The following is a 21,161-nucleotide window of genomic DNA, read 5'->3' on the forward strand; positions in this document are numbered from 1 at the left end:
AAACATAGAACAGAATTTAAAATCTGTTTCCTTCTTTCATCTGTGTAGAGAATAGAGATTTTCCTAAAGTAAAAGTGAGATAAAGGAAATTTCTAACAACAGTAGGCCCATTCTTGTGAGCATTTTAATTTAATTGAAAGTGCTTTTTCTGAAGCTTCCTTCTCAAGACAAGGCATTTTTAACCAGCCTTAAAGAGTAAGCCTAAAGAGAGGACACAAGGCTCTAACACTTCACAGCAGAAACGATCCGAAAGATGAATCTCTCTTCCCTTTGCCACGGGCATGTACCTTTCAACCCTCCCGCCGGTGATTAGTTTACTGGAAATAAGAGCAATCTGGGAACTGTTCTTCTAAGGCCCTACTGGTACTACAGGACAGCCATAATGACTGCCTTGCTCTGTAGTGACCCCCTATGGCCAGTTAACAACTGGGATACATTAACTTCAAAAGGGATTTTTCACCTCTCCTGGGCTTATGACCCCAATAACAAATCTTAGAGAGAGCAACCTCTTAAAAAAAGGGAGGGACTGCTGGACGGATCTTTGCCAAAGCACAAGAATTGCCAGAGGTGGAATATCTGCTTTGGGCCCAATAAAACAGTATCAAGAAAGGGAAGGAAATGGAATAAATCCACTTGCAAATCCATTTGTGTACATTTGAAGTGGACAGAAACTAATATAAGTGAAGCAGAGACAGAGTGTCTGTGATAGAAATAAAACCACTTTACTGTTTAGAATAAAAGGACACTATAAAAAGTGAACATTATGCAACATTACCTTAAAAGACAATATACATTCACTGAATATAAAATTTATAAATAACATGGAGGAAAACTGTAAACAGTGCTAGAAAATTTAGCAACAAATACATTCCTTCTGGACAAGATTTTTCACACGGGTTTGGTTCCCTCCCCAAGTTTCCATGACTATCAGGAACAGCAGAGTGGCTCTACGAAGGAAAGACAGTGTCAGAGAGAAGAAGCCAGTACAGGCAAAGCAGCAGCACACGTTTAGTGGACTTTTAAGATTTTTCTCAAGACTGGTAGCCCCAAAAGCCACTTATTCTAAAAAAGACAAAAAATTTTTGCAGTTCCCTCAATTTTGTTCTGCCCTTCTAAGCTATAAAATACATTTTAAGTGAGATATACTTTCAGAGACATCTGAAGGAATGGGAACTTGTTCCCATGGAGGCCTTTACTTCAAACAGTCTTTACTGTAAAAAACACAACAGTATGTTTCCTATCACCGTGAGACAGCATTTCACTCCGTCCAAGTATGAATGGGATACAGCGATATATTTAGGTTTTAGAATTATCCCACCTAAAGGGCCATGTAACTCTTCAAAACGTGGGAAATTTAGACCTAAAATGGCAGTTCTGTCCCATACAGGGGAGGGGGAAGCCTCCCACAAGAGCACATTATTCAAGGTACTCCATGCACAGATCTCCTCCTGCTCTCTACCTCCTCCATTTTGGAAAAGGAAATTTTAATCCAATCTTTCCCAAACTTTCAATATATTTTTCATATTTTCTGTAATTCTAAAGGGGAAAACACTCTCAAGCAAATAAGGAAAAATATTTATAAATAAGAAAGCAAAGACCAGCAGTCTAGAAATGAGCTATGCATTTTAAAAGGTACTTTTAATAATGTTGGTATATCTAAAGCATGGGGGGGGGGGGGGAGCCCTCATCTTGTACATGTCCAAAGGTCGTGCTCACATGAGCTGTGCCACTGACAGTTCTCTGACCTTAGGTTATGGGGTGAAGTGAGGAGCATGTCAGAGGTGACAGGAAGATATTTGTGCTGCTGCAAGCCACTGGTATGCTCCATAGCCTAACATTTTGGGGAGAATTTCACACCTGCCTCCTCACATCTCCATGCCTGGTGTTCCCATATATTGAATGGCCTGCTGTAATGAGGGAGAGAGTTTTGTCCATTGGCAGGCAGAAGTGACTTAGCAAGACAGAAGAAAGGAGAGCAGATAGGAAGGAAGAAGTCTTGGAGTCTGATTTAGAGCCTGTTCAATCCATTTAATGGCTCCCTCCCACTTCAAGGGAGCCTTCAGTCAGGTTCTGAATGCAAGCACAAGCTAAAGCTTAGCCCAAGAAATACATGTCCCTGATAGCATGCACAGAAACAAAATTAAGAAGCCTCCCAAAAGAAATGTATTTTTACTGGATTCTTCCCCCTCCTTTTGCCTCCACATTTTTAAAAGCCTTAACAACTGTTTCTTTACACAGCAAGGGGAAAGATTTGCTACCAAACCCCCACCCCTGTCGGTCTAGCTGTCTGCATCTCAGAAATATTTTACCATCTGCAATATAAAATGGGAATATGCTTCATTTTCTGGTAATGCATCTGCTGTTTTGTTGTTTACAAAGCACATAGCTACATTATATCCTACTTAGGGACACAAGTCCTCATAGTATTAGAATGCAAATATTTTCACAATAATTTGAGTGCAATACTGTGATGTCTCAGCTAGCTAAATGAATCAGTGACAGGTAAAATATGCAGAGCTGCAGTTTAATGAAAATTCAAATCAACACTTCACTGCATCGAGGGGCATTTTCATTTAGCCTTCCAAAGCCATGGAAAGTGGCTGCAGCTCAAAGCGACGTCAGCTTTGCAAAGTCGCCTTGAGCTTGAGGAGGGCCATTTCCAGCGATGCTGACTCCACATGATGCAAACAGTGAGGGTGGCGAGGCCGGCTCCACTCTGCCCTCAGTGACCCTCGGAGGTTTTGTCAGCCGTGCACAGCTCAAACAGAGATTGCTCCACTGTGCCCAAAGCCCAACCCCGTACTCTGCCCAAAGGGGCAACATTCTGACCCACCACCTGATCCTATGATGGGTGCTGTGAAGCACCCTACTCTCCCTCTCATCTCCAACCCATAATTTAGGAGTAGTCACAGGGAAGAGGACTTAAGTGTTCCAAGCCTGAATCACAGGAAAATCCAACAGACTTCGAATGTGTTTTGTGCTGCGTTGACACTCAGAGCAGCTGAAAAAAAAATACACAGCAGACCTAGGCACCTCTTACATCAACTCTTTGCAAACGCCCTTTAAAGTTCATGTTAAAAATGAAGCTACGCGCTTTTTGCCGCAATAATTCATCTACTAAATGGGGCATTTCGGGGCATGTACGTCTGGCAGAGCTCTGGTAGCATGCAAGGAACGTAAAAACGCATCAGGGCCCATCTCAGACACCCTTTCCTTTCCATTTGGCAAAGAGGTCCCAAACAACTCTCCAGTAATAGAGGTCACTGACTGTAAAATGCTGTATTGCCCCAAGCTGGAATCACTGCAACATTTTTTCCTGCTGGTGGCAGCTCTGCTTTCTAAGTGGAATGAACTGAAGATATATGGAAACTTAAGATAAATAACCATAATAATACAAAAATGAAGTTAAGCATAATCTTCTCCCTGCCCAAGCCCTCCCCATCCAAAACTCAGTCACCCATTTTGTCAGCACCCCTTCTTCACCATCATTAAAACTTAAAATACTTTTATTTGATAAGAAAAATTATATTATAGTTTTCTTAATAAAAAACAAAATAGAACGAAAAAACTTCTCCAGTCAACAGCAAAGCACAAGACAGTAAGGCTCCTCCTCCCACATCACTGCAGGACATGGTATGAGCACATGCACAGAGCTATGCTTAACAGTGCCTAGAGGGAAACACAGCACTTGACACAGAAGGAATCCTCTGGGCAGCTGAAATTTTATGATCCCAGCCAGCACTTATTAGGAGACCACTTTTCCTTGCCTAGCCCCCCCACACACTTCCTTTTACTATATAAACAAATGCAGCTAGTGTAGCTGCAGGGGAGGAACCATGGTGCAAGGAGGTACAGAGGAAACAATGACTGTAGCCACTACTGCAGATACACTGGAGCTTCAATATCTTAAAAACAACTCACTGACTCGGAATGTCAATATTTCTGTCTTTAAAACACAATCAAACCATTCTTTTAACACCAAAAAAACTCCACGTCCTGTCAAAAATAGCTTATGTCATTATGTGTATATACATCTTAATTCAGCAAAACACTATTTTGGCAATAGACTTTTTTTATAGTAAGAGCTCTAGCAAGTCTCCCCTTTCCCTCTTCCATGTGATTGATTTACAGTTGGTATTTTTGCATCTGTTTGGTTCAAGGTGTTCACAAGCTGGTTTTGCTGTTGAAGCTAAGCTGCAAAAATTTCAGGGGCCAATGCTGCTCAAAACAGGATGGCACAGCACTTCTTCTGCTCTGCTGTAGGTGGATTTACCTCCCTGAACATAGGGGATGGGGCTTTTGTTTTTTAAACAACAACAAAAATACAAAATACTCTCTCTTTTGTTCTGGGGAAAGCCAGAACTTCAAATGTGCTGTTGCATTCACACTGTGACTGAATTAGCTAGGACAATCAGTCAACAATGCTTTTACCAGATGATGTGGTCAGACACACCAGGTGAATTCTCCCACTGCTGGAGTCAATCACATTGCCAATCTCTCCCATAGAGGAGGATTTCTTTCGGACGTCATTTTTTCCAGAGTTTAGGCTGGGTTTCTTTTCAGTTTGTTTCATTCGCCAATCTGATTAATGAAACCTGTTTTCCTTCAAATAGATTTGTCGATGTATTTTCAGCACTTAGTGCATGAGGAGGGGTGACGGGAAGCCAGCGCACAGAAGAATACAGTGCCTAATTGGCATAGTTTTTAGATTTTTGTTTTCCTAAAAAAATAGAGATTATATCGCTACAGCTAATGATACATGTAAGAGAGCAAGAGCTCCATCTTTTTTCTTTTTTTTTTTTCTTTTTTTTTTCCCTCCCATTTTTCCCTCTGGTGTGCAAAAGTAAGCTCCCAAATGTCGTCTGATCAAAATGAGTGGTATCAAAAAATGGAAAAGGTGATTACAAATTCAGTAAGGTAGCACAGACTTTTTTTCTTTTCTTTCCTTTTTTTTTTTTTTCCTTTTCTTTTTTAAGTGTTCGAAGTGCTAAAATTTGCATGAAAACAGGCACTAATTTCATTGTCATCATCATGATCTGGTAAGAGTTAGTGTCCAAAGGAAGATCAGCCACAAGTAAGGGAGAGGGGAGATAAGGAAGGGATAGTGTGCTCAGGGATCTGTGGCATTGATTATCGTTTTGTCTGGAGGTGCCCATCCTCTATACCAGCTGCAGTAACCTTCCACCCTCTGGATGCAGGCATAGTGCTTCGCTTGGTATCCTGAGTGGCCGAAGTTGGAGAGCATATCTGTCCAAATACACTCATTCTTGGAGGTGGCAAAGCAGGGCAAATAGTAGCAGGGCCTAATCTGCAATTGTAAAGAACAATCAGGTAAGGCTACATGGAAAAACAACACTATATAAAATGCCTTTTTACCAGAGACAAGGGATTCAAAATTCCACTCCCTCAAACCTTGCTTACTAACCCAAAATTCAGCCTCAGTTCAGTAAGCACGTAAGCATGTGCTCAGCTTTACATACACAGGTAATTCCAGAGTCAAAAGGGCTTTTCAGGTACAGAAAAGTTGAGCTTGTGTCTATGTTTTTGCAGGCCTGGGGCCATGAGCAAAAAATCTTAGTGCCAGTGCCAGGCTGTGAGGTTTTAAGCACTCTAAATGTTTGAACAGGAAAAAAGCTGGACATACCTTGCCAAGCCTGTGGCACCTGATTTCATTCTGTGTAAATGATTCTGCATGGATTCTGAGAGCCTTCCTCAATCCCAGTTAACTCCAACAGGGCATTAAAAAGGCATAGACTTTGCATTTTTATGGGATTGTCTCTTCTCTGGTCCCAACACTAAAGCTGAGCTTTACTTTTTCCCTGTAAAAATTGTTGTCCTCCTTTTCTCTTCCTGGCTGTTCACCAGCATCATTGATATTACCAGCCAGGGGAAACAGAATTCTAGGGTTTGAATGTCTTAACGCTACCTAAATTAGAGACACACATACCTTGCATCCACAGCCCAGATGATAACGATGATTCAGTCCTTTACGCTGGGACAGAGTCAGCCGGTCCCATTTCTCATACCAGTTGCACAGGCCAGTGTAAACCTTCCCTTCATACACGCGGCCTTGAAAACAGAGACATGGTCACAAGTTAGCACTTCTCAGCTCAAGCACTTTTCTCGTTTCCTGAAATCGCTAATGCTCTCAATATGTTTGGCTTCAGTCACTGCTCAGCAACTGCTTTCTTTTTATTAACTGGTTCAGGAATCTCTGGCCAGCAAGATTACAGCACTTCTGCAAGTTAGGAGTGTTGTGCCAGCTGTAAGCACCAGCAACAACATGCAGGTGACTAACGCTGTCAAGCTCCTCTCAACAACAGAGCAAAGTGAATTGACACCTTCACTAGAAATAAGACTTGGCAACTGTCACACCTCTGTCTCCTTGCATCCCCCATCTCAGCAGCCTGCATTCCTCCTGCTCATTCCAAAAGGTATCTTCCATTTCTGGCGCAGCTGAGTAGCAACCAGTTCCCTGTGACAGACATGCCAGCTCAGGTACGAACTGACAGCTGTGGACTGTCATACAGCATATTTGCCACAACATCGCTGGGTATAAGAGATACTTTAGGAAAGAGAAGGAAATCTGGAGAGTGAAATGACTCTCAGCATTAAGGAGTACTGAACACCAAAATACGGTTGGCCATCTTAACACCTGGGAAGCTGCGTATAGAGCTGTCTATACACCTGCCCATGTCCTTAGCAAGTGTATGTATAGAACAGAAGATGTTTTGATTATGAAGAAGTACACTGTCCTTACCTGTAATCAGATATTGGTACTTGTTGACCTCCAGCTTGACTCCACAAAGACTCTCAGAGGCTTCTGTGTAGATGTACTGAACGTGTGGCATTATCTGGAAGCCCCTGTACATCTAAAGAAAGAATAAAAATGCTTTACATCATCTTAAGATGACAACTTTTCACTTTGATTCCTTACAACCTACGTTCCTAGACTGTGGTGGCAAGCAGTGAACTTTTAGTGTTTACAAGGGTGAAGGACTAATGGCACTATCTGGACTCTGATGGAAGTCTCCCCACCAGGTCTGCTGGTAAAGCAGAACACGCACCTGCTAACAAGCCATTGCAATTCAGCACAGGGACCACTTTTCCCCACTCGCATTAGTTCCAGTGGCACTGAGTGAGCAAAGCGCCAACACTGCAAGCTCTGCCAACATCCTGAACAATTTTTTCCCTTATATAGCTCATAATTAGGGAGAAATTAAATTAGTTCAAGTTTGGAATCTTTCTCCTTCATGTGATTTAAACAATTTCTTCTGAACTGAGGGGTTTTTCTTTTAAACAATGACCCTATTTTCCAGTGTTGCTGCTTAAGACTTTCAAACCTTTGGCGCTTGATCTAAGTCATCAAGCCAGACACCTCCTTCTCAAACACCTAGCATACACAACCCCTGCTGACCTCAGCAAGGATTTAATGTTTCTCTAACTAAATGCATGCAGAAATAGAATTCTACTCCATCTCCTAAAATTAGCCCAGTATTGATGGGCGCCATAAAGAAAATGTCATGTATACATAATTCCTCTACACTCCTTCTCCTTTTTCATAATCTTTCTTACAGTTCAGTTTAATTGAAATATGAACCCAAAGATATACTGGCAGTTGGATTCAGTCAGAAATTAGCATGTGTCCCTATCTGACCTGACCTTACACTGCAATTTAGGGAAACTCATGCCCACCTGTTAGTAGCATAGTGAAGTCCGCGCATAGCAATGAAACAACCACTGCATGTGTACACTGGACGCAATAAAACATATCCTATTTTTGAAACATTGAGGATTACTTTCCCAAAAATTTCATCTTTAAAATTTGGTTATCTTTTCCAAGCATTCAGTCTCTTTTTCCTCCACCAACTGTATGAATGGCCAATGTTTAAAAGTTAAAGGAAACCAATAAGAGTCAGAGAGAATCACAGTTTCATAGCATTTCCCAGCCTATCCTTTTTTCTGTCAGCTTTACTGATAGAGAGCACATTCACGTTCAGATTAACTGTAAATATTAAAGTGAGGCAAGAGAGGAAGAAAAATCCCAAACAATCCCAGAGCTATAGAACCTTGCTGCTGTGTCACCTAAGCTGTGGTATTCTCCTCCAGGCTGTATTCTATTTCTTGAAGTCCCCTATTATCCCAGGGCATTTCACTATTCCCCCACCTCCTTTAAAAACAACAAACCTTTTTCTTTCTGAAAGAATGTCTGTTGATTTAATGGATTTTATGCTAGGTCCAGATACTGCATATAAAAATATAAAGAACTACTATTAATTCTGCTATGCTGAGAGGTCAAACTATCTTCTGGGCATCCACGGAATGTCTGCCATTTTTTTTTTCTCCTTAGTTATATTACCCCAATCAGCATACTCTTACACCAGTATCACAACTCAGTTAACAGCACGGCTGTGTACAGTAAAAGACATGCAAAAGGGTTTGCATTTTCCAGCCTTCCTTCTACACCCAGCAAATATGCCAGGAAAGCATTTTTTTAAATTAATCATACTGTATCAACAAAAGCTCACAGATCATGTTTGGAATACACCATTGTGTCTGTAAGTGAGCAAAGTCTTTCAATGAATATGGAAGAACTGAATCTTGCCTAATCTGTACTTTATCCCTGCAATTTTCTTGGTATGGGATGACCTACTCAGATTTTCCAATTACGCTCAAGATAGCTGGAGATCTAGGTTCTGGCACAAGCATCCTGTCTGTCCTTGGATGCATTATTTAGCCCTTGGTACGCTTTTGTTCCTCATCTGTAGAACAGCTCTGCCTTGCTTCCCAAGGATACTGTGAGGAATGGCACACAGAATAAAGATTATGTGTTCAGACCCCATTCTAGTGGGTGTCACACCACAAGCTATGATAACAGTATCTAAGCAGATAAGACTAGCTAAGATAACAGCTGAGGCTGCCCGGTCTCTCCAGGCAGTGCATTATCTACACTCCAGAGAGCTGCATGCTGTGCATGTGCAGTACAAGTGATCTGTCACCCAGAGTGCTAACCTTCAAGTAGTGTTGGGCTATAAAGTCTACACGTGCAAAGGCATGCTTTGAGCTCATTCTCTCTTCGAGCCCCTTGCAGAAAGGGCTACAAGCTAGACTAATCATTCCTCTGAGAAGCTGCTCAGGCCCTTCATATAGGGGGGCCTTACAGTCGTCACTTCTTGCGTCTTCTGCACCATCAAGCTCAACATGACTGCCTAGGAAGTAACTAGTGATGCTGAACTGGGGTTTGGTTTTAAACTGCTGAACCTAACTCCCTGTTCACATTACCATCAGGGACACCACTGTCAGGGCTGCTGAAGGAAGCGTGCTCTGCCTCTCAAAAAGCGCTTCAGCTCACCCCTCAGTGACCCTCATCAATGCTAGCAACTGTCACGCTAATTGACCCAGTGCTGGGGGCAGACAGGGCCTGCCTCATCCTCTGATGACTAACGAAAATTCACCGTGACCTTGGTTCTCAGGGGAGGAAAAAGAAAATTTGGCAACAGGGAATCTTCTACAAATGCCTTCTTTCAAAACAAATAAAACAATACCTTAAGCATTATTTTTGGATACACAAAATATCCTGGAAGTGCTATTAGACCAGTCAGAAGAAAACCAACCATAAAGCTAGCCTCTCTCCTAACTGCTACCCTCAGAGTCCTCCTGTCACCACAAATGTGTATTTTCGGAAGCATAATGACAGGGAACAAAGTATTAGCAAGCATCACATGGTGGTGTCTGCTAGTGCTACTCTATTTCCAGCTGTGTCAGCATTCGTCTTAGCAGCCCCCATACTGCCTCAGAAATGCACATGCAAATCCTGTGGTGGTTCCTGCCGCATGATTAACTTCACCCTGTGATACGATGTTCCTCCCTCTGTCCCTCCCATGTGAGGTCACACTACATACCAAGGCTTGGAGTTATCTTGCCTAACCCTCAGCTACCTAAAATTTAGGCGCTTCATATGAATTAGGCATCCTCTCTAGTCAAACGCCAAGAACGGGCACCTCCAGCGCAACTCAGCCCATCCTAAAGTATCTGTCTACAACTAGTGGGCTGAATTACAATTCAGTGGTTCCTGTCTCTCTCCATTGACAATCAAGAGAGCCTGAAAGACTCAACACCTCATTTTAGTCTGTCTAAAATTAAACTAAATTAATCCCACCCCACTTCTTTCCTCTTGGGACTATCACGTTTCACCCTTTAGACTCATTTTACAGATTAGCAACAAACCAAGGAAAGCCTCCTTGCTTCTGGCAGCCTGTGCAGAGTGCTGCCATGGTCAACCAGGACTGTTTGTGCACATGGAGTAGAAATATCTTATCTCCTTGTTTCCTTTGCAGTTTCCTGAAATAGGTTTGGGCCCTTCTCAGAATGCACTGCAGCATCACAGAACATGCTGGGGTTAGATCAGTCCTGTGCAGATTTCTGACATGTGATCTTGAAATATTGGGGGAGGCAGAAGTTGCTTGAAAAAGCACAAGGCCTTTTCAGACAACAAACTTGAACGCTAGAAAGCCTGGCACTATTCTGTGCCTGTGCGCTGACCTTGTGCTCCAGTCCAGGCCCCAAGCTTGTTTAGTTGTGAAATTCAGCAACGAGTTCAGGAGTGTTAGTGAGAGCAGGAATCAGCCACAGCAAACTCCAAGTAACCCATGAAAAAATACAAAGATTGTTTGTTGCCTTTTAAGGCTCTCAATGCTTTTCACAGGCAATTCAGTACACACTGGTAGACTAACTGCTTGTTTATTTTTCATCAGCAGGTGCAGATGGGTTTATAGGTGGCCAGAAAACACTGACATGTTAGTTTTATCTTCAGACTTGTTCCCATGCAGCTGTGCAGAGCCATAGACCTCCTTAGTTTTCTTTTCAGCAGGAGGACAGTCAGCTTTCATTGGGGCGAGCAAGGGAGAGATTTGCTGTGTCATTCTGAGCTCCCCCACTGTATGGAGCTGAATCCCTCTTTATACTGAAGTCTCTAAGCTCAGCAGAAAGACAGCAGGGTTTCAAAGAAGACACTTTGTTTGTTTATCAAGAACTATGTGCTCTGGACATTTCAGTTCTACTGAGCACTTTGACTGCTTCAGGTTCCTTCCTCCTAAAAGTCGCAGTTAAATGTGCAATGCAACAGCTCACCAGCCCACCATCTATGTAGCAGGCATAGAGGCGGTTTGACCAACACACAATTTCCACTTTAAAATCACTCTTGCTTTTGTTGGACACATAGCTTCCTAACAAAACACGGTGGAGCTGCTCCTGCAAAAAGGCAATTGTTCCCTTGTGGTCTCAGCACGAGGACATTGCAGATTACTGCAGTATCTGCTGTAAACACCCTGGCCCTGCGCTGCAGAATAACCCAATGAAAACAGCCAGGACAGGCTCAGGCATCTTATTCACAGATTGACACAATGGTGGCTATTGACAATAGAGTGGCTGCTGCTCCACTCAACATGCTCACCTGGCCTGGGCTTGTGCTCCTCCCCATGCAAGCAGACACAGAGAAGCCTTTTCTATTCGTAGCAGGGACACTGCTGCAGGCTCCTAGGTCAGAGGAGGAATGCTTAATGCTGTTCCAGAGACCTCTGACACTGCAGCTCGCTGGCTGACAATGGAACAGGCTGCATCATTAGTTACGAGAGAGGCTAGCGTTATGGTTGGTAAAAGGTAGTAGTTCATTTTGGGGACTACTGTTATTCTGGATCACCACTGGACCCTGTTCATGGTCATATGTTAGGAAGCGCCAAACTCTTGGAACTGAGTAGGAGGGAAAGTAGAGGTCCTGGACAGACCAGGATGAAAACAGAAAAAGAAAAGTTGATGAAGCCACTGCAGCATGTGGACGTTGAGTAGTTTTGTGAAATGGTGTACATTTGCTGAGCTGGAGAGTGACAAAACTGGACAAGAACAGCACAGAGTGCTGCAAGCCTGATGAGGCCAGGGACAGCCATCAAAAAACACCACAAAAAAAAAAAAAGGAGTGGTAGCATTATCTCACTGTTGCCAACATAACCAGTTGTCTTCTTTACAAATACAAGTTAATCAACAAATATATATTTCCTTTTGAATCTTAAAAAGAAATTTTTAAGATTAAGGAAATTAGTAAGCCCAGCACCTCATGCCCTCTTATTCAAACTGCTAGGATTCCACTCTAGTGGAAGAGCCATGCCAGGACCAGATTTGGCTACGTGTGCGGTTTTGCGACAGCTTATGAAACAGGCTTTGCGTCTCCTCCTCCCAGCTTTCGTGCTTAGCTATAAACTGCCTTATAAAGAGAGTTACTGTTACAAGGCAGGCAAGTGACTGGTTTTTTCTGAACCTTTACTTTGTCTAATATGTTTCAGATTTCTGCAGTCTCTGCCAAGCTTTTCCATTCCCTTTCTTTTTTCTTTTTTTTTTTTTTTTAAAGACATAAACCAGTCTTATGACTAGAATGGCATAGCCAAGAAAAACAATCTAGGGCTGATTTTTAGCATTACATAACAAGGGGTCAGTTTAAGAAAAAAACCTAAGTCCACAGCAGCAGGTTGAGTGCAGTTTGTGCAGCAAAGAATTAGAGCTCTGAAGAGAGGAATTAGAGAAACCAAGAAACTGGCATAGGAGATCAACATCTTTTAATCTCTGAGTCAGTACTTTACAGCTCTTCTGAGCTGATGATATTTGGAAGCTACAGTGTTTGGTTTAGCTTTATATAAAGACTTCACTATACGAGTTTCACTTGTTCCATACATGGAAAAAAATGCTATCATTCTAACTGGTGGTCACAAAGAATACAAGGAAAGAAAAGATGAAAGACCATTCTCCCAAGGCTGGCAGACCCCCTACCACCACATCTTGAATTTAATGAAAGTGTTGCATGGAAAAGCTTGCATTTCCACAGTCTAATACTGTGTATGTTGAACACAAAGAGGACACCAGTACCTAGAGAAGCCCATCTGGCATCTTTTACTACCAGAAATTTTAAAAATAAAGCAAGAATTCAGGTATTCAGCATCATATGTCAGGAATGACCTCTTACTGCTCCCTTCCCCTCTCCAGGCAAATTTCTACCAATTGCTGGTTACCTTCCATTCTGGCTGACCAATGTGAAAAGTTGACACGCTGCTATTTTAAGTATGCAAACTCTGTTCATTATTACATGTTAATTAGAATAATTATCATATCTACAAGCCTATGTGAAGTGCCTCCAAACATACCTTCATCTGCTTGACTGTGTATCGCATCGTTCCAAATGGTCCATCTTTCATGAGCTTCTTCCCCACAACTTTAGCTCGGATCACTGTCGTAAGAGAGGAAAAATATAACAAATTATAAACAACTTTGCACAACATTTAGGCTAGACCCTCCACTTCAAAAAAGCCACTTAGATAAATTATTCTGTAAAATAAAACAAAACTCCAGGCCAACCTTCCTCTCAATTTATTCTAAATCTCACACACAACAAAGGCATGTAAAATGGGATGCCAAAGCAAGTATTTATTTAGAGGAAATCCAGTTCTGTGTGAAGAATAAGAACAAGCATTATTTATGTTGAAATCTCACTGAAATCTGCAAAGCAGACTATAGCCGGGACCAAGCCAGGTTAAAATCTTTGCACCGAGCCACTGGCATGAAGTTCATATTTAATGTCTTAACTCTCAACATATGGAATGATGTTCAACAATTGTTCTTTGGGTGCCCAATGCAGCTTCCGTTTCCCAATAACCACAACAATACAGTACAGCACACTGGAATATCCCATATCTGGGGATTTCACTACCGCTGCCACCTTTCAGATACCACAAAACTCCCAACAAATGGCTCCCTCCAACAAATGGCTACTGTGCAAAAACAGATTGTTCAGCAACCATCAAGTCCACAGTGAAAGCTGCCAGGCCAGCCAGAAGCCACCTGGAAGACAAACTAAAGCTGACCCATCAGACCTTACATACACTGCATTTCAATTCTTCGTGGATACTAAGGGGCATTGTGGGTGCATGCATGTACACAGCATCCAGCCTGACACAGATACCTCCATTGTACCACAGCAATGCCAACTGAGCCCAAGCCACCATAGATAAGGATTTTTAGGTGCCTCAGATGGATCTAGCGGGTAGTTTACAGTCAGTGCTTAAAGAAGAGTTCTCAGGCTCCTCTATTTTTGAGGCATTCCACAAAAACCCCTACTGTTCCATTGATCCTCTTCGAAAAAGTTCTGCAATCACCTGCTCATCATCTTAGTAGAGGAGCAAAGCTTAGTGACTGGGCAGGCATTATTCAACTTAAGTCCACTTGCCTAGAACAATCGTATCACATTATACAAGCACCAGAAGTGGCTTCATTTTTACAAGGGCTGCAGAAAATGAGATTGGAGAAGACCAATCCTGGGAAGAATAAGGATCACTGTTAGAAAACCCTGTATGCCACTCATACAAACAACAGGACAAAAAAATAAACCAGTGAACTCAAAATTCCATCAGTGAAAAGAAACATCAAAACTACAATATAACCGTGCAAATCTTACCTAAAATTGTATTCATCAATTTTATTCATCAAGCTTCTCAAGGGCTATGAAAATTATTCCAGTAAAATAATCCAAAGAATGCAACATACTCATAATACAACTGACAATGTATAGTTATACATAAATCCCCCAGAACCCCCTTTTTTGTGGAAGAAGAGGTATCAGCTACTTTTGCATACAGCTTGTATCACTACACCATTGCAAACAACGCACCTCTGCTGAATATATGGCCCAATGGTCCAGACTACTGAAATCCAGCAACTAAAATGGACCACATACATAATTTCCTCTGAGCCTATGAAGGTCCTGATCATAACTCCCTGCACAGAAGAGGTACTGCTTTCACAGCAATCTTTTGCAGCATGTCGTCTGTGTTTTGCTGAATGTGTCATACTAATGCATCACAGAAAACAATTCATTAAAAAGCAGGAAGTCATGGAAGGGAGACAAAGAGGTGGAGGTACTCCTTCGCAAGCAGGAAAACTCGAGTTATTATTTACATTACAGCACTATCGAAAAGCAGTAACAAAGTTCAGAGATCCATTTTGCTTGCTATATAGGATATTAAACTAGCATCTTGTTGCTTCTTAGCTCATTTTGCTTTCAAACAGCTGTAGAAGCCCACTGGAAGAAATGGGAAAAAGAGGAGGCTAAGTTTTTGTTCACTATCTAGACCAAATTAATAAGGCAAAAAGCTTGTCCCAGCTTTCTGAATAATCTGAAGAACAGATCTAAAGGAAGACATAGGTCTGGTTATACATACACCAGTTCCTGGAACTTGTTCCATGAGGATGGTGTGAAATGAAGACAAACGCACTCTGCTCTGATTTATATCCCATGCTTCAGCCAGACTTGTCAAATAAATTTTAAACTAGGTAAGACAGTCCTGCTGGCTTTGGTTCAAAGGACCAACAAAACCTTCATTCATTGAGTGTAAAACTTCATTCTTAATTTTTTTTTTAAACTTCTATTATCCAATGGCAGTAAAAATCAGTACAATTTTATTGATTCTTCTATTTAACAAGTTGTTCAGACTTCAATTTACTCTCTTCTTCAAAATTTAGTAGCTATATTGAAGCATGTCCTTGAGGACTGCAAATACCATTAAAGAACTAGGTTCTTCCATTTGTTGCCCCCAACCACCACAACCACCAACGAAGCTACAAAAACCAGACTGCCTAAGGGTCAATGAGAAAGAACACAATTTCTTTTGTGTTTCACAAGGCTTTGTGAATTCCAGGGCACTTCACTAATGCTGGAGTCTATAGCAAAGGGTGTCAAAAGTCTATCTTCATCTATTGCATATCTGATACACTGAAATTGAAAAACCTGGTGTTTGCCCAACACATCTGAAATCAACAATGAAATCTTGTATCTTACTGACAATGATAGGAAATATACTAAAAGGCAATATTGCAAAATGCTACGGTGTCCAAACCAGAGCATAGTTAGCATAAAAGATGACAGGCACATTCCCAACCTGCTGACAAAATATCTAAACCCCCATTTTCTTCATGTACTTCACTGCTAGCTTGGCAGCTCTTTATCTTCTAGTTATAGTAGCACAGCCACTTCAGAAAGAAACCAGCTTTGATTTATGGACTAATCTGCAGCTTCACCAAAGAACCAAAGATTCAAAATGCACATCTACACTAGCACGTTAACAGCATCGTAATTTCAGCTAATGCTACCCTTCCAAGCAAGTGGAAGGACCTGTATTTTCATACTATTGCTCCCCAGTAAAGTTAGAGAACAACCACCATCCTACCAAATTCACCTAGTAAAAACGATGAAAAACCTTAGCATGGGCTGTTACTTCAAGCCTTCTGTAAATGGGTCAAGCCCACTGTATCTCAGAGAAGTTGCCTTTATCAACCAACTAGTAACTTTTCTAGGTAAGTTCCTTCCATTACCAAAAAGCTAGGAATGATCAAAGAACCCCCCCTACCTCTTTCTTCCCATATTAAAGGAAAAGTCAGGCTGTTAGCCAAGGAGCAGAGGATACTCCAGCTTAAGTCTACCCCCTGTATTTTGTGAGGCTGACACCCCCTGAGGATTAGATGCATCTGGGTAACTGGAGAGAAATGCTGGATGGACAGGACTGTTCAGAGGTTGCTCTTGCATGTCCAGCTTCATCACCCTAAGCCTCCACACATGAAAGCCACTTGTAAATCTACTCAGAACAGACCTCTAAGCGGCACATCTGCAGCCACATGTTTCCCAGTTCCTATCTTTGCTCCTTCAAACTGCCACTCACAAGTTACACTGCTGGACCACTCTTCACACCTGGTCAGAAGATAAAGAATATTGCTCCTTACTGAGCAGGGACCATGCATACTTGCCAGGGGAATTTTCCACCCTCTGCAAATTATCAGAAATTTACAGTATTTCTGCTGCAAATTCAGTCCGTGGTATGTTAACAAAGTAAACTCTTTACTTCTGGGGACTCCTACTGCTTGAGCAGAATGAGGCAAAAGGTGCTCTAACTGCTCCCCTGAAGTCCTTCCTTCTCCCTGAAGCTCTTTTACAGTCCTGCTATTACTGATGGGAAACTTTATCCCACACAAGTGGTCACCAAAATAGCTGCATATTTTTAAACCACAATTCCTTTGAAGTACTGCCTATGAAAATACTCCGAGATGAATGTTTCTCAGTACTTTGGGGTTCCAGGTCGGGTCACTTTGTGGGACTGGAACAGTTGGCAAGGTCTCATGAGTGGTTTGTAATTATTTATGAAAAGTTAAATTAAAGGAGGATATAAATCTTGATGAGATAAGCATGGCAGCCATACTATGATTCAAAGAGGAGAAAACATATGCGCTGCTTCTCAATATTTGACATGATTAAAAACCTGAGGGAGAGAACGGAGAGGAAGAAAACCGGATATTTAGTTGATATTCTAAAAAAAAAAAAATTAAGAAAATAACAACCTGCTGTGTTTGAGGATTCAAGAAATACATCTAACAACGTATCACAAATGATTAATGTATTTATGTCTTTTCCCTTCCCTCCTTGCCTTTTTTTTTTTTTAATGTAATCTAGCTTAACGCTTAGGAAAACAGAGATGGCTCAGATTTGCCACAGGACTAGTATAATGCAAGCAGCTAATGGTTTGTATTTCACTGGCATCTCTAGGGTGGTACAAACTGTCTGCATGTGCATGTATACACACAAATACACCCAAAAATCACTTACATCTTTTCCAAATGTCACTGCATCAGGTCTTATAAAGGCAAAAAATCAGAATGGGCATAGGAGAAAAAGGCCCTATACGCACTTTTATTTGCGCAAATGCACATTTATCTAACTCAACTACTCTCTAACTTTATCCCTTACTCTCTGGCCATTTTCTCAAGGAAAAGGTAAAAGGCCTAAAGGTAAGATATGAAGCAGAAGAGGACACTGGCTTTACAGCTGAGATAGCAGAAGGCATTCTTTTCACGAGGCAAGCAGTAGACAAAACAGGCAATGACCGATGTGAGGGAAGTGGACGTGTGAGATCAAGACAAGCATTTGCCAGGAAACAACATGGTGAAAAGACTTGTAATTACCAAGTCATTTCATCCAGGCACACACTAGCTACTAGGTGCATAGTAGCCCTTTTTCCCCAACTGAAAAGCAAAGGCACCAACTGTCTTCGTGTCCTTTATGGGAGCCAGCCACTAGATGGTGACACTATCACAAATCTCACCTTCCGTTAACGAGAGGGCAGTAGTACACGCAGAAGCTAACACCAGGAACCCCAATTGTATGCCCAACTGCACCATGAGAACCAGATGCTTTCATGCAAGTGGGCTGGTTGTCATCCATAAACAGCATTTTAAGTGGAGACACACACCCCTTAGAGACCAGGATTTGCTCCAAACCCATTTCCCTTGTGACCAATTATCATGAATGGCTCAGGAGAGTAACAAATGCTACACTTCTCATTATTGTTTCAAGGATTTATTTTATTGGTTTGCAATATGAGTATTTTTAAGTGAGAGATTTGGCTGAGATGCATGCTCACTGCATTTAAGTAAGTGAAGGATGTGGCGGATTCATGTTGTTTACTAATGGAGACACGGGGGACAAGTTATTCTCCCAGTCCATTCTTAGACATGCCAATAGAGGCAAAATAAAATATATGGGGAACAGCAACGTGACCAGGAGGCTGAAGAAAAGCTCCTTCTATCCTGAGGCCACTGACTACACCAGGACCTTCTATCTTGAGGTCACTGACTACACCAGGAACTGGGCAGCAAAAACAACCCCCAACAGAATGGTGCACTTGGAAATGCTGCCTTAACACTAGACACAGGACATGACAAGGAGGATGGTTGCCACTTTATTCACACAAAGACTATACAAGGGCTCACTTCCAAGAGCAATTTACTGAGAACTTTTTACCAACTTTACTAGCAGCTCTCTCATTCAGCCTGTCTCACAAAAACTCCTTACTGTGCTGGTACATGCTAGAGGGCTCACATCATGCAGGGCTAAGGCAGCTGGTATGTTTTCAGACTCCTGAGCATACCTATGACAGTACTGAGGTATTAGTTTATTCTGGAATTTATGGGAGTGTCTCCTAACCTGGTCAAGGCAGGATGCTTTTACACACAGACTTTCTAGCATTGGTGCTGATGGTGCTGCTAAAAAGGCAGAATTGCTCTGTCTGTCTTGCTCACTCTCTCATGAGCTGCATTCCTTTTCCCACTCCCTTGGCTGATCTGTTAGCAATTATTACCAACGCTCTTGGCCTCCCTAAAAACAGAGGACCGTAACTACAAGTGGATTGTGTCCTTTGGACTGGAAGTCTGGCCCAGCTATATGCAGCCTCTTGGGATGCTCTATTAAATTGCCCGGTGGCTGTAGACTTATATGAGCAGCAAGTGGGTGGGACCTGCTTTGGAAGGAGGACAAGAAAGCAGCCTCTCACCCATTCCTCCACTTCCACAGCAAAGCAGAACAGAGACGGAAATGCTGATGACAGCAGGGGATTCATGAAGAGGGAAAAAAACCAGATAGAAGTCTCCAGTCTGTTTGATGATCTGTCTGTATTGAAAGTCACCTCCTCCTACATCACCAAAATAGAATTCTTTTACAAATCAGAGTATTGAATTTGAAGGCTTCTTGCAAAGTGCCAGAAGGCTGAAAAAATACAATAGAGAAGCTTCCTCTTGCCTTGTTCCATCATGACCTTCAGCCAAAGCCAGAAGAGCAAAGCCAACCTCTTTTGCTTTGTCTTGGAAGAAGCCAAATCCATCTGTGCTGGTATACAGCATCACCAGAGAACCTCATCAAGAAAGCAAAAAAAGGTAGTGAAGTAAGAGGTTCACTGCTGGCTGCCTTCCTCTCATACTCCTCACCGACAAACTAGCTCCCTTTACTGGCAGTCCAAATCTTGACCTCTTGCCTCTTCAAAGTGCTCTGAGGAACACTAAGAGCACCTTCTTGACAACAATCACCTCTACCAGTCAGTTGTCACATAAATATCACATTGGAAAGGACTTGTGCTTACTTCAGCAAGCACGTTGGAACATTTTGACTAACAATAAAAGTCTAAATAAAAACAGGAAGGCAAGACACCCAGATATCTTTCCTTCCCATTTTCTAACCAGAACTATGACATTTACTTTTGGCCTTTGTTTTACAGATCCAAAAAACTTTCCTTGTCTGTGGCACAGCAAGGCTGTTTGAAGGCCCCCCCAAAAAAGTGGAAGGCTATTAAATGACTTCACCCCGGCCCAAGCTCTGTCTAAAACTGATTACAATTGCACTTCCTAAGTATTAACCAGTTTTCCCATCCCTGCAGATTTCGTTGCCACTGAGAGTCTGTTTGCACAACACGCAGTACTGCTTGATTTCCAACACTGCAAAATAAGGAATGATACAACTGTTTCATACAAGACTATGATTGCATCAGACTTCCCATCGAAAGTTCAAAAAGTATAAACTGCTCTAGAAGGCCTTTACTTGGGAGAAAGTTAATCCTCCCAACAAGACCACAAATTAAAGACGTAAGGTTGCATAAAACAAGCAGAACTTGGTTTGTGCTTGGCATTTCACCTGTAGCTTATTAATTGGATACAGTTTTTCTGATGGCAGCAGTAGCAAGCATTTTTCTCCCTCCTCATATGGTCCATCTCACCCTATGGAAGCCCAAGCTCCCTTTGAAAGACATTAGAATCAGAGAGAAATGAGAGGTCTCTGTTAGATAAGAAACTGCAAATACTCTTCTAGACATTTCATTCAGGTTCCTATACGCAATTTGGTTGAAGACTCCTCAGCTGCCCAGCACTGTCCCTGCATCTAACCTCTGATGTTGGCTCCCTTGCTTTCCAATCATACGCACATACTCTATTGGGAGGATGGAGGAAAGACTGAAAGGAGGAGGAAGAAAGGCGGGATCTAAAATGCATTTATATCCATTTACAAGTAGAATCTTCTAGATCCATGTGTAGATGGTATGTTTCGTGCCAAGGGAAACTAGCTTCAGAACATACCTTGTGATAAACACAGAGAAGCCAAAGGAAGAAAAAAAGGGAAAAAAAAAATGCCTGTTGTTACTAGCTATTACACCTACTAAACTCAGGGAAGCCAGGCAGGCCCAAGAGATTAGCTAGAACAGGCAGAGAGTGAGTTGAGTCACAGAAGTTACATCCATCGCTAAGTTAGTCTCATAGCT

General features: G+C 42.0%; 2 protein-coding genes across 4 annotated transcripts in view; one reads left to right on the plus strand and one right to left on the minus strand.

Annotated features, from left to right (window-relative positions):
- Positions 1-21,161, plus strand: part of SYN3 (synapsin III) — a 263,138-nt gene that overhangs the window by 130,699 nt on the left and 111,278 nt on the right. The window lies entirely within an intron of this gene.
- Positions 707-21,161, minus strand: part of TIMP3 (TIMP metallopeptidase inhibitor 3) — a 39,658-nt gene continuing 19,203 nt past the window's right edge. The window contains exons 2-5 of the mRNA XM_030040453.2: positions 13,188-13,270; positions 6,761-6,872; positions 5,948-6,069; positions 707-5,308 (exon numbers count right to left, since the gene is read on the minus strand). Coding sequence (XP_029896313.1) covers positions 5,111-5,308; positions 5,948-6,069; positions 6,761-6,872; positions 13,188-13,270 — 515 coding nt within the window. The 3' untranslated portion in view covers positions 707-5,110. The remainder of the gene's footprint in view (positions 5,309-5,947; positions 6,070-6,760; positions 6,873-13,187; positions 13,271-21,161) is intronic.

This window comes from Aquila chrysaetos, chromosome 17 (genome assembly GCF_900496995.4).
Source record: "Aquila chrysaetos chrysaetos chromosome 17, bAquChr1.4, whole genome shotgun sequence".
Lineage (NCBI taxonomy): Eukaryota > Metazoa > Chordata > Aves > Accipitriformes > Accipitridae > Aquila > Aquila chrysaetos.